Source organism: Amblyraja radiata, chromosome 6 (assembly GCF_010909765.2).
Source record: "Amblyraja radiata isolate CabotCenter1 chromosome 6, sAmbRad1.1.pri, whole genome shotgun sequence".
NCBI classification, from domain to species: Eukaryota; Metazoa; Chordata; class Chondrichthyes; order Rajiformes; family Rajidae; genus Amblyraja; species Amblyraja radiata.
In genome coordinates this window covers 100,325,719-100,340,400 of record NC_045961.1, presented here as the reverse complement: position 1 = coordinate 100,340,400, position 14,682 = coordinate 100,325,719, and the positions used below count along the sequence as shown (strand labels likewise).

Genomic DNA, 14,682 nt, shown 5'->3' with positions numbered 1-14,682 from the left:
CCTACGAACCTGTCCGTCTTTGGAGTGTGGGAGGAAACCAGCGATCCCGGAGAAAATCCACACAGGTCGCGGGGAGAACGTACAAACTCTGTGCAGACATTAGCCTCACCAGTCACCGGAGACCCACCGACATGAAGAGGAAGCAAGTTACCCTTGGCACCCTGACATATGAGGAAAGAATGAGTCAACTGGACTTGTGTTCACTGGATTTTAGAAGGATGAAAGGGTATGTTATCGAAACATAACATTCTTAAGGGATTGACAATAGACAATAGACAATAGATAATAGACAATAGGTGCAGGAGTAGGCCATTCGGACCTTTGAGCCAGCACCGCCATTCAATGTGATCGTGGCTGATCATCCCCAATCAGTACCCCGTTCCTGCCTTCTCCCCACATCCCCTGACTCCGTTATTTTTAAGAGCCCTATCTAGCTCTCTCTTGAAAGCATCCAGAGAACCTGCCTCCACCGCTCTCTGAGGCAGAGAATTCCACAGACTCACCACTCTCTGTGAGAAAAAGTGTTTCCTCATCTCCGTTCTAAATGGCTTACTCCTTATTCTTAAACGGTGGCCCCTGGTTCTGGACTCCACCAACATCAGGAACATGTTTCCTGCCTCTAGCGTGTCCAAGCCCTTAATAATCTTATATGGTTCAATGAGATCTCCTCTCATCCTTCTAAACTCCAGAGAGGACAGGCTAGAGGCAGGAATTTTTTTTCCTGATGTTGGGGGAGTCTAGAACCAGTGGTCACAGTTTAAGAATAAGGGGTAGGCCATTTAGGAGTGAGACGAGGAAAAACTTTTTCATCCAGAGAGTTGTGAATCTGTGGAATTCTCTGCCACAGACGGCAGTGGAGGCCGATTCACTGGTGGTTTTTAAGAGAGTTAGATTTAGCTCAGAGGGCTAACGAAATCAAGGGATATGGGGAAAAAGCCGGAGTGGGGTACTGATTGTGGATGATCAGCCATGATCATATTGAATGGCAGTACTGGCTCGAAGGGCCAAATGGCCTCATCCTGTACCTGTTTTCTATGTTTATACGACTCAAGCGTCTGCTTAAGAAGTGTAGTCAGGATGACAAATTCATCATATGAAGTTGGTAATTATCTTTCAAACCTGGTAGAGCTGCTGCCTCACAGTGCCAGAAACCCAGGTTTGATCCTGACCTTGGGTGCCTTGTCTGTGTGGAGTTTGTACGCTCTCCCTGGCGTTCCTCTGGGTGCTCTGGTTTTCCTCCCCCATCCCAAGGACATGTACTCCAAATGGTTAAATGTAGAAAAAAAGGAACTGCAGATCCTGGTTTTACAAAATAAATGACACAGAGAGCTGGGTGGCTCAATGATAGTGATGTTCTGTGTCTGCAGAAGAGTCGCGACCTAAAACGTCACCTATCCATGTTAGAAACATAGAAACATAGAAAATAAGTGCATTCGGCCCTTCGAGCCAGCACCGCCATTCATTGTGATCATGGCTGATCGTCCCCTATCAATAACCCGTGCTTGCCTTCTCCCCATATCCCTTGATTCCACTAGCCCCTAGAGCTCTATCTAACTCTCTCTTAAATCCATCCAGTGTCTTGGCCTCCACTGCCCTCTGTGGCAGGGATTTCCATAAATTCACAACCTCACGCCTACTGAGTTACTACAGGACTTTGTGACTTTTTTTCCCCCAAATGGTTAAAATCTATAATATTTACCATCCTTCCATAGTTATCATTTATTTCAGTTAATAATGTCAACCATAGTCACAAAACTGCTGTCGACAGCTCCAGTCAACCAGGTTTCATTTTTTTTCTTTAGAGATAGCGGTAGAGTTGCTGCCTTACAGCGCCAGGGACCCGGGTTCGATCCTGACCATGGGTGCTGTCTGTATGGAATATGTAGAGGTTTGTAGGTTAATTGGCTTGGTGGAAATGTAAAACTGTCCCTCGTGTGTGTAGTGTAGTGTTAATGTGCGGAGATCGCTGGTCGGCGCGGACTCGGTGGGCCGAAGGGCCTGTTTCCGTGCTGTATCTCTACACTAAACTAAACTATAGCTGACTGAATCCATGCCGACCAACGATCACCCATACACTAGTTCTAGGTTATCCCAGTTTCGCATCCTACACACTAGAGGCAATTTACAAAACCCAATTAACCACCAAACCTGCACGTCTTTGGGATGTGGCAGACAATCAGAGCGCCTGGGGGAAAAAACCGTGGTTACGGGGAGAACGTACAAACACCGTACAGACAGCGCCCACAGGCAGCAACTCTACTGCTGAGCCTCCCTCTTCTGACCTCCAGTGGGTAGTTTCTCTCTAAGATCACCGAGGTTTCCCTTGTGGGTGCTCTGTCTCGATCCCACATCCCAAAGGCGTGTGAACATTTTGGTTAATAGGTCTCTGTAAATTACCCATAATTTAGTTCAGTTTTGTTTAGAGATACAGCGCGGAAACAGGCCCTTCGGCCCACCGAGTCCGCGCTGACCAGCGATCCCCACACAGTAACACTACCCTACACACACTAGGGACAATTATTACATTTACCAGGCCAATTAACCTACAAACCTGTACGTCTTTGGAGAGTGGGAGGAAACCGAAAATCTTGGAGAAAACCCACGCAGGTCGCGGGGAGAACGTACAAACTCTGTACAGACAAGCACCCGTAGTCGGGATCGAACCTGGGTCTCCGGCGCTGCATTCGCTGTAAGGCAGCAACTCTACCGCTGCCACACCGTGACCTCCACCATGCCTTAGTGTGTAAGGCATGGATGTAGGCCCCCCTCGGTCCTGACTGACCATGGGTGATGCATCCTGGTCGGATGGATGCAAGCCTGGGCGATCGATGTCATATGGAGGACAGACAGGCTGTTGCCCATGCAGCACGTTCCCCCTCTTCACGTCGCTGATCGATCCAAAGGAACAGCGGGGACGTTACAGTTTGGCACCAGCGCCGTCGCAGGAGCTGCCAGAGCGAGGTTGTAGACAACGACAAACTGCTTTAGAGGCTCCGACTCCGGATTTTCTTGAGGTTTACTCCAGGAGCCTTTTCCATGACTGGATACGGCCACAAGGTAGTGGAGGTTTGAAATCAGAGTTTTCCCTCTCCTAGATGGACCGCCTTCCCAGGCTGACGAGCCTCATCTGCCCGAGACTCGTGGGGGCGGGAGCGTCTACCTTCCCGTGCAGGTCTATAGCACCTGCCCACTGCCCACAAGGCAGTGGATGAGAATGTAGGATAACATAGAACTAATGTGAGCGGGTGATCGATAATCGGCACGGTCTTGGTGGGCCAAAAGACCTGTATCTATGCTCGATCATTCAATCAACTCAATTAAAATGAATTTTAATTTTAAGAAATTGCCTTTTATCTAAGAGATAATTTGTTGAGGATTGAAGTGGGTGTTTTCCACCTCTTGCTCTGCCCATCAGTACAGTGGCGCAGCGGTAGAGTCGCTGCCTTACAGCGCCAGAGTCTCTGGTTCGATCCTGACTACGGCTGCTGTCTGTATGGAGTTTGTACGTTCTCCCTGTGACCTGTGTGGGTTTTCTCCGGGAGCTCCGGGTTTCCTCCCACATTCCAAAGACCTACAGGTTTTCAGGTGAATTGGCTTCCGGTAAAATTGTAAAATGGTTCCCTAGTGTGTAGGATAGAGCTAGTGTATAGGGTGATCGCTGGTCGGCGGGGTCTATGTGAGCTGTTGGGACTGTTTCCACGCTGTGTTTCTAAAGTAAAATAAAAGTAAAGAGCTCTACCCTAAGCAATTGCGAAAATATTAAGACTTCAAGCGTCAATCTTTCCAATTTCAATCTATCATTAGTCAAGGGAGCTGAGGGCTACTGCAGACACATATTTTGTCAGAAGTACAATTTCTGTTGGTGCCCGAGGAGAGTCTGGCAATTCTGATAAGTCGCATTGTTGCTTCGCAAGCTGCCATAATGAATCAACAATCAGGTGGATTATTCAGAGCAAGTGCCAGTGTTAAAGTGAATCTGGCATTGAGAGGCAGCACTAAATGATATTGCCGCTCCAACACAGGAAGGTTTATGTTGCAGCCAGCAGTCACGTCACTTTGGTTTAATTAAAACCATGTAGCCTCATGCAGCACTCACGACAGGAACACTCCATTCAATCGCTTTTTATCTGCCATCGAAAAGTTTTGTTTTTGATTAGTTTGTTATTGTCACGTGTTGGATCCCAAACATGTCCGAGACACTACATTTGGAAAATATTAGGCTTGTCTTGGCGGAAAAACCAGGTCGATTTCTTAAGACATGGACCCCCTTTACCGAATTCTTACAACAATAGTATGGTGCAACACAAATATAAATTTAAATCCGATGCTGGGTTGGGTGAGGCAGGCAGGAGGGACGAGGGGTAAGGTATATCTCCACTTTTATTTTTATTTTTCTTATTTCTATATCTTTCTGCCACACCACTTTGGTAGTTTAGGGGATTCTCTTTTGTTCTTCTTCAATCTATCTTTTCACTTTCTACTTTTTTCTTTCTTGTTTTCTCTTTCTTTTCTTTTTTCATTTTCATAATTTAGGTTATGAGGTTAAAAATGAAGCTGTACAATAATTGTATGATTCTAGATGCCGAATGTTTTATCTCTGTACAATTGCTTCTAATAAAAAAAATTTAAAACAAATTATTGTCACACGTACCGAGGTGGCGCAGCGGTAAAGTTGCTGCCTTACAGCGCCAGAGACCCGGGTTCGATCCTGACCACGGGTGTTTGTCTGTACGGAGTTTGCACGTTCAACCCCCTGACCTGCGTGGGTTTTCTCCGGGAGCTACGGCTTCGTCCCACACTCCAAAGACCTGCAGGTTGGTCAGTGAATTGGCTTGGTATAATTGTAAATTGTCCCTAGTTTGTGTTGGATAGTGTTAGTGTGCGGGGGTCGCTGGTCGGCGTGGTCTCGGTGGGCCGAAGGGCCTGGTTCCATGCTGTATCTCTAAACTAAACCAAACTACTTAACAGGAACAGGCCCTTCAGCCCACCATCTCCGTGCCAAACATGATGCCAAGTTAACCTAATCTCCTCTGCCTGCACATGATCCCTATCCCTCCATTCCATGCATATCAATGTGCCTGTCTAACAGTCTCTTAATTGGCTCTGTATCCATCGCCACCCTTGGCAACCTGTTCCAGTCACTCTCTATATAAAGAAACGTGCCCCACACATCTCCTTTAAACGTTGCCCCTCTCACATAGAAACATAGAAACATAGAAATTAGGTGCAGGAGTAGGCCATTCGGCCCTTCGAGCCTGCACCGCCATTCAATATGATCATGGCTGATCATCCAACTCAGTATCCCGTACCTGCCTTCTCTCCATACCCTCTGATCCCCTTAGCCACAAGGGCCACATCTAACTCCCTCTTAAATATAGCCAATGAACTGGCCTCGACTACCCTCTGTGGCAGGGAGTTCCAGAGATTCACCACTCTGTGTGAAAAAAGTTCTTCTCATCTCGGTTTTAAAGGATTTCCCCCTTATCCTTAAGCTGTGACCCCTTGTCCTGGACTTCCCCAACATCGGGAGCAATCTTCCTGCATCTAGCCTGTCCAACCCCTTAAGAATTTTGTAAGTTTCTATAAGATCCCCTCTCAATCTCCTAAATTCTAGAGAGTATAAACCAAGTCTATCCAGTCTTTCTTCATAAGACAGTCCTGACATCCCAGGAATCAGTCTGGTGAACCTTCTCTGCACTCCCTCTATGGCAATGATGTCCTTCCTCAGATTTGGAGACCAAAACTGTACGCAATACTCCAGGTGTGGTCTCACCAAGACCCTGTACAACTGCAGTAGAACCTCCCTGCTCCTATACTCAAATCCTTTTGCTATGAAAGCTAACATACCATTCGCTTTCTTCACTGCCTGCTGAACCTGCATGCCCACTTTCAATGACTGGTGTACCATGACACCCAGGTCTCGCTGCATCTCCCCTTTTCCTAGTCGGCCACCATTTAGATAATACACCTTAATGCTGTGCCCTCTGGTCTTTCACATTGCCACCCTCGGGGAAAGGTTCTGACTATCTACCCTATCATATGCCTCGTGGATCCCTTAACTCCCTTTTCAACAGTACACATAAGTTCTGCAGTGATTCTGCCCGAGCTTTGTTGAACTCCCAGCAGAGCGGGATGTCCGTCGGGGAATGTTGCCGACTGGACCGCTGCAGACTGCAGGAGTACGTGCTGAGGGGCGCACTGATGCTCGGTGCAGCCAACGCCAAGGCCCGGTGGGGGAGGACCGCAGTCTAGGGTCCTTCTGCTGCTGAACATTGGGGGACAGAGTGTGGTGGAGACCCCCCTCCAAATAAGGGAAGGGTTTCCGCGCCAGTGAGCCACATGAGTGGCAAGGGTTGGGGATAAATTTGTGTAAACAGTATTGGATGTATGCATAACCTCCGAGAATGTTGGATGGAGTCTTGTAAGGATCATGCATTGGATATATTTATTTCTCGAATAAAGTATATTTTGAAATAAAAAAAAAAAGATTCAGGAAGATAGTTGAGCATCACTTTCTGTAGGGCATTTGGGATGGGCACCAAAAGTTCAAAGGTTTCAAAGGTCTTTGATTGTCACGTGTACCAATTAAGATACAGTGATATGCGAATTACCGTTGGGCTTGTCTACAATGTTCCTACCCTGTTAAATGAACATTTCAAGACACACAGTGCTGGAGTAACTCAGCGGGCCAGGCAGCATCTTTGGACAACGTGACTAGCTCATGGGATTTCTTCAGCCACCGGGTGGTGAATCTGTGGAACTCATTGCCACAGTCGACGATGGAGGCCAAGTCATTGGGTGTTTTTCAAGCGGAGATGGATAGGATCCTGATTAGTAAGGGTGTCCAAGGTTAAGGGGAGAATGAGGTTGAGAGGGACAAATAGATCACCAATGATCGAATGAGAGAGCAGAATCGATGGGCTGAATGTCCTAATTCTCCCTTGTCGTACGAACTTATGGATTTATGAATTGCTGCCTAACCCGTTCAGTTACTCCAACATTTTGTGTCTATTTTTGTAAACCAGCATCTGCAGTTCCTTGCATCTCCAAATGAAAAAACGGTTTTAATTTTCTGCTGTTCTGCACAGTTGAGTTTAGCTTCTTGTCCCATGTACCGAGGTACAGTGAAAAGCTTTTGTTGCCTGCTAACCAGTTAGAGGAGAGGCAATACATGATCACAATTGATCCATCCACGCTGTACAAATACACGATAGAGGGAATAACATAAATAACATGCAGTGCAAGATAAAGCCCAGTAAAGGAGTCCAGTAAAGTCCACCTAATCTGAGGAAAGACATTCTTGCCACAGAGGGAGTACAGAGAAGGTTCACCAGACTGATTCCTGGGATGTCAGGACTTTCATACGAAGAAAGACTGGATAGACTCGGCTTGTACTCGCTAGAATTTAGAAGATTAAGGGGGGATCTTATAGAAACTTACAAAATTCTTATGGGGTTGGACAGGCTAGATGCAGGAAGATTGTTCCCGATGTTGGGGAAGTCCAGGACAAGGGATCACAGTTTAAGGATAAGGGGGAAGTCTTTTAGGACCGAGATGAGAAATTAATTTTTCACACAGAGAGTGGTGAATCTGTGGAATTCTCTGCCACAGAAGGTAGTTGAGGCCAGTTCATTGGCTATATTTAAGAGGGAGTTAGATGTGGCCCTTGTGGCTAAAGGGATCAGGGGGTATGGAGAGAAGGCAGGTACAGGATACTGAGTTGGATGATCAGCCATGATCATATTGAATGGCGGTGCAGGCTCGAAGGGCCGAATGGCCTACTCCTGCACCTGTTTTCTAAAGTCTGATCTAAGATTGTCCGAGTGTGTTCTATGAGGTAGATAGTGGCTCAGAATTGTTATCCAGTTGTCGGTTCATTTGCCTGATAGCAGGTGGCAATAAACTGTCCCTGAATCCTGAGGCGTGCGTTTTCAAGCCCTGTATTTCTTGCCCGATGAGAGCTGGGAGATGAGGGAAGAGAGTCAGAAGCAGCTACAAGTCCTGTGAGAATGAAGACAGAATGTTTGGTAACTTTTGTGTTTCCGTTGTATTTTTCAGCTGGCAATTGTGAAGAATCGGGGCAGCAGTCTGTGAGGAGAATTATCCAAGAAACTGGGAATAACAAAGGTAATATATGAAGCATCTGGATTTTATGGAACCAACCGCAGTCACTTTGGGTTGGTCCATTTCGCTCCCGATGGAAGGGACTCCTCAGGGTATAGTGTCAGTGTGTGGGGTTTTGATTGTAGGTGTGTCACCCAAGCATCTATCATAGAAACACAGAAACATAGAAACATAGAAAATAGGTGCAGGAGGCCATTCGGCCCTTCGAGCCAGCACCAGCATTCATTGTGATCATGGCTGATCAATATCAATTACCCGTGCCTGCCTTCTCCCCATATCCCTTGACTCCACTAGCCCCTAGAGCTCTATCTAACTCTCTCTTAAATCCATCCAGTGACTTGGCCTCCACTGCCCTCTGTGGCAGGGAATTCCATACATTCACAACTCTCTGGGTGAAAAAGAGAGGGTTTTTTCTCACCTCAGTCTTAAATGACCTCCCCTTTATTCTAAGACTGTGGCCCCTGGTTCTGGACTCGCCCAACATTGGGAACATTTTTCCTGCATCTAGCTTGTCCAGTCCTTTTACAATTATATATGTTTCTATAAGATACCCCCTCATCCTTCTAAACTCCAGTGAATACATGCCTAGTCTTTTCAATCTTTCCTCATATGACAATCCTGCCATCCCAGGGATCAATCTCGTGAACCTACGCTGCACTGCCTCAATCACAAGGATGTCCTTCCTCAAATTAGGAGATCAAAACTGTACACAATACTCCAGATGTAGTCTCACCAGAGCCCAACACAACTGCAGAAGAACCTCTTTACTCCTATACTGAAATCCTCTTGTTATGAAGGCCAACATTCCATTAGCTTTCTTCACTGCCTGCTGTACCTGCACGCCAACTTTCAGTGACCAGTGTACAAGGACACCCAGGTCTCGCTGTACCTCCCCCTTACCTAACCTAACCCCATTGAGATAATAATCTGCCCCCTTGTTTTTGCCGCCAAAGTGGATAACCTCACATTTATCTATATCTATCCTACAGGCGCGGGGGTTATCATTCAGGGGTTGAAATGCATGTATGTAGGAAGCTATTTGTGGATTTTACCCTCTTTGGAGCCTGGACATGTTGGCAGAGTGAGTGACGAGGGGAGACCTGACAGAAGTATATAAACTTATGAGAGGCATAGACAAGACGGACAATTTTCTCAGGGAGTTAATGTCAATGACTGACGGGCAAAGCTTTAAGGTGAAATGGGCAAAGGGTAAAGAAGATTAATGGGGCAAGATTCTCTGCCCAGCGGTGGAGGATAATAATTTCACTAATATTCACTGGAATTTAGAAGGATGAGAAGGGATCTTGTAGAAACACATACAATTTTTAAAGGATTGGTCAGGCTAGATGCAGGAAAAATGTTCCCGATGTTGGGTGAGACTAGAGCCAGGGGTCACACAGTTTAAGAATAAAGGGTAGACCATTTAGGACTGAGATGAGGAAAATCATTTTCACCCAGGTGGTTGTGAATCTGTGGAATTCTTTGCCACAGAAGGCTGTGGAGGCCAATTCACTGGATGTTTTCAAGAGAGAGTTAGATTTAGCTCTTAGGGCTAACGGAATCAAGGGATATGGGGGAAAAAGCAGGAACGGGGTACTGATCTTAGATGCTCAGCCATGATCATATTGGATGGCGGTGCTGGCTCGAAGGGCCGAATGGCCTACTCCTGCACCTATTTTTCTATGTTTATATGCTCAGCAGCATAATCAAGGACGAGTCGCACCCTGGCTCTTTATCCCTCTCCCATCAGGCAAAAGGTATACAAGTGTGAAAACGCACACCACCAGATTTGGGGCCGATCATCTTAACCTGTATTGAAAATTATGTTTTGTGCATTGAAACAAAAAATCGCAAATGTTGACAAAACACTGGGAGGGAAAAGAGAGATAAATATTTGCTTTTAGGGGCTGACAGTAAGAGCCCTTTTGATCTTTATATCTCTTAAAACTGGATAATCTGGCCATTATAATGGCTTTGTTTATCGTGTTCAGGTTTTGTACATTGAATCAGTGACACACTTTAAAATGTTTTCATTGGTTCTAACGTGCTTCAGGCGCCCATTTATTTGGTAGGATCTCGTTAAAACCTGTAACCTGCCTTTACAATTGGAGCCTCAGTGTTTTTTTTTGTAGAGTTTGACATTTTAAAATCTAAATCAATAATTCTAATAATGTTCGAATGATTGTGACCAACTAATAAAGTTAACCGCATCGTTGTGGTCCTGAAGTATAACAAAAGGACAAAATGTAGAAACAAAGAACTGCAGATGCCTGTTCCGAACTAACTACATTTCAAAGATGTTTATTAAACTACGGTTTGATAACGGCAAAAAAATTTATACTTAAATTTTGGAAAGACGCGCCTATCCCAACGTTTAAAATGTGGATTACAAATATGTCGGAAATACTACATCTTGAGGAAATGAGACTTGTTCTAGCAGGAAAACAGGAGCAATTCTTAAGAATATGGCCACCTTTCATTGATTTGTTACGAGTGTAATATAGTGCAACACAACCCTGGAAAATAATTATTTTTAAATTAGGTGATGGGTGTGAATCGTTAGGAATCAGGCACATTCCCTTTCCCTCTGAAGAAGGGTTTCGGCCCAAAACGTCACCTATTTCCTTCGCTCCATAGATGCTGCTGCACCCGCTGAGTTTCTCCAGCATTTTGTGTACCTTCGATCTTCCAGCATCTGCAGTTCCTTCTTGAACACATTCCCTTTCCTTCTTGCTTAGCCTTACCCTTTTTAGATTCCTTACTTATTTTCTTTTTCTTTTCATAAGGCCCCCCTTTTCTGTGGGGCCTTTTTTCCCTTCTTTTCTTCCCACATCCACTGCTGTCCTCACTCTTTTCTTCTTTCTCTCTTTTCCTTTCTCTTTTTCTATTATAAAGTTTGAAAAAAAAAAAAGTCGTACAAGAAATGTAATATGTTGGATATTATGATTAAGATGTATGTACATTGCTTCTAATAAAATTTAAAAAAAACAAAGAACTGCAGATGCTGGTTCATGCCAAGGATAGACACACTCACTGCGTGCGGCTTGATTGTTACCATGTATAATCCTTCTGCTGACTGGATAGCACGCAACAAAACAAGCTTGTCACTGGAACTCGGTACACGCGCCAATAACACAAATTAAAACGGTGGCACTGCAGTAGAGTTGCTGCCTTACAGCACCAGGGACCTGGGTATATTCCTGACTACAGGTACTGTCTGTACAGAGTTTGCACCTACTCTCCTTGACTTGCATGGGTTTTAGACAATAGACAATAGGTGCAGGAGTAGACCATTCGGCTCTACGAGCCAGCACCGCCATTCAATGTGATCATGGCTAATCATCCCCAAACAGTACCCCGTTCCTGCCTTCTCCCCATATCCCCTGACTCCGCTATCTTTAAGAGCCCTATCTAGCTCTCTCTTGAAAGCATCCAGAGAACCTGCCTCCACTGCCCTCTGAGGCAGAGAATTCCACAGACTCACCACTCTCTGTGAGAAAACGCGTTTCCTCTTATCCGTTCTAAATGGTTTACTCCTTATTCTTAAACTGTGGCTCCGGGTTCTGGACTCCCCCCAACATCGGGAACATGTTTCCTGCCTCTAGCGTGTCCAAGCCCTTAACAATCTTATATGTTTCAATGAGATTTCCTCTCATCCTTCTAAACTCCAGAGTGTACAAGCCCAGCTACTCCATTCTCTCAGCATATGACAGTCCCGCCATCCCGGGAATTAACCTTGTAAACCTACGCTGCACTCCCTCAATAGCAAGAATGTCCTTCCTCAAATTAGGGGCCAAAACTGCACACAATACTCCAGGTGTGGTCTCACTAGGGCCCTGTACAACTGCAGAAGGACCTCTTTCTCTGAGATCTTCGGTTTCCTAGGGTCGGACTCGGTAAGCCAAAGGGTCTGTTTCCGCGCTGTATCTCTAAACTAAATTAAACTAAAACCCAGCAAGTCAGGCAGTATCCATGGAAAGTGAAACAGTTAATGCTTTCTCGCATTTAGGGTCATAGAGCCATACAGCATGGGGGTGTTATATATTTGTTTCAAATCAGCTGTGGTGGGTCAGATCTGACCTTTAATTTTACAGTTCAGCATTCCTCTGATGTATAAGAAGGTAGACACAAAATGCTGGAGTAACTCAGCGGAGATGCTGCCTGTCCCGCTGAGTTACTCCAGCATTTTGTGTCTACCTTCGATTTAAACCAGCATCTGCAGTTCTTTCCTACACCTCTGGAGTATAAGTTCTAAATTGACAGGCGTGAAAGTTCGATTCTGTAAAAGCAGATAGCAACAAACATTGAAGGTAGACCATGGCAATCTTTAATTGATTTGTCAGACGGGAATGGCAAAAGATCTACAATGAGCACAAACGTTGCTCAGTGCTTCTCAGGCTTCCACTCACAGAACAAAGGACAGTTAGCACATTTATACATTTTCCTTATCAGTAAAACACTCCTACCAAGTCTGAACATGGCATGACTGAAAGGTTCTGTAGCCTTTCACAATATAGGAAAAGCTGGGTCCAAATCGAGCTCATCCAATGACAAGTTATTACTTATCTCTGGAGCGTCAGCTATTTTTTCAATCTTGTCTTCTTTATGGCCTTGAATGAAGCACATGTTATTACTGCAGGCTGCCATCTTAATGTCTTTATTGAAAAGACAACCTGTCCTCCATATTGTGTTTCAGACTTGGCACCGAGCCATTCTTTTGTTCTAATGGTCCATGCTTTTGTAGAAGAACAACTCCATTTTAGATTTGACTATTAGCTTTCATTCCCTCCTTTTTATCAAACGTGATAACATTCACAGTCCACGGTAGGTACACACAATGATCGCAAGTATTAGAGCAATGATTAGCTGAATGATAAAGCCATAATGTATCACATTGCCCCAAAGTCCATCAAACCAATGGCATGGCAACCAGTTCTCACTCTCTTCATTGACAACCATCCTAATAAAGCTTGTTTAGGGTCGATGGATCAGGTGCCACCTGTAGGCGGTGTAATCCTTTCTGCCGATATTGGGGTTGTGCCATAAGGTTCACACCTGTCTGAGGGTGTTGCCAGTCTCTTTGTAGATTATTGCACAGGTGAGGTGCTCCCCCCACCTCTCGTCCTGTGGTGGGGTCACCACCTTGATCTAGACGCTAGCGTATCCGTGGGTTTGGACAGCTTCCCCAAGGTTTGGGTGGCCTGCTTTCACATCACCACGTAGAAGCGGCTGCTGGACTGGAAGTCAAAGACAAAGCCAGCGTAGATTGCAGTCTGTGTTGATGTAGAAGGTGCCACTGAAGTTGATGGCATTGAACTCCTCAAATCCGACATTACATATTTGAATGAAGGGAGCGCTAGAGGTTTGCACGCTGTCAGAAGGAATGCTGAGGTGAAATTCTGTCAGCTATCTCAGATGTTCAAGGTCGCGTAGCACTAATCCACAGGAAAGGCATCCTTCCTAATACATATCTGTTGATCAACAGGAGGGATCCTATAGAAACTTACAAAATTCTTAAGCGGTTGGACAGGCTAGATGCAGGAAGATTGTTCCCGATGTTGTGGAAGTCCAGGACAAGGTGTCACAGTTTAAGGATTAGGGGGAAGTCTTTTAGGACCAAGATGAGAAAAACATTTTTTACACAGAGAGTGGTGAATCTATTCAATTCAATTCAATTCAATTCAATTCAATTCAACTTTAATGTCATTGCACAGATACAAGTATGGGTACAACGAAATACAGTTTAGCGTCAGTCCGTAGTAATAGTGCAATATAGAAATAAAAATACAGAATAAGCAAACAATGTGGACGGAGAGACTGGAGAAATCTATCGGCGGGACTCCGAGTTCAGCAATGTGATAGTGTTGTTGTAGAAGCTGTTCCTCATCCTACTTGTACGAGACCTGAGGCTCCTGTACCGCCTCCCTGATGGGAGGAGGGCAAACAGTCCATGGTTAGGGTGGGAGGGGTCTTTGATGATCTTCCCGGCCCGTCTCAGACACCGTTTTCGGTGGAGGGCATCCATGGCAGGGAGCGGGGCACCGATGATGTGCTGAGCGGTTTTCACCATCCGTTGTAGTGCCTTCCTGTCTGCTACGGTGCAACTGCTGTACCATACCGTGAAGCAGGTGGTCAGGATGCTTTCGATGGTACAGCGGTAAAAGTTGGTCAGGATCTGGGGGGACAGGTGAGCTTTCTTGAGCTTCCTCAGGAAGTAAAGGCGCTGCTGTGCCTTTTTGATCAATTTGGTGGTATTGAGGGACCAGGACAGATCCTCCGAGATGTGTACCCCGTGGAATTTGTAGTTGGAGACGCGCTCCACATCAGTCCCGTTTATATGGATGGGGGTATGTCTGCCCCCTCTGTTCTTCCTGAAGTCAACAATAATTTCCTTCGTCTTCTTGGAGTTGAGGACGAGGTTATTGTTGGCACACCAGGTTGTCAGAGAATCTGTGGAATTCTCTGCCACAGAAGGTAGTTGAGGCCAGTTCATAGGCTATATTTAAGAGGGAGTTAGATGTGGCCCTTGTGGCTAAAGGGATCAGGGGATATGGAGAG

General features: G+C 45.5%; 1 protein-coding gene across 1 annotated transcript in view; it reads left to right on the top strand.

Moving 5' to 3' along the window:
- Positions 1–14,682, top strand: part of dhrsx (dehydrogenase/reductase X-linked) — a 210,967-nt gene that overhangs the window by 76,500 nt on the left and 119,785 nt on the right. Inside the window, exon 3 of the mRNA XM_033023342.1 lies at positions 8,059–8,127. Within this exon, the coding sequence (XP_032879233.1) occupies positions 8,059–8,127 (69 nt within the window). The remainder of the gene's footprint in view (positions 1–8,058; positions 8,128–14,682) is intronic.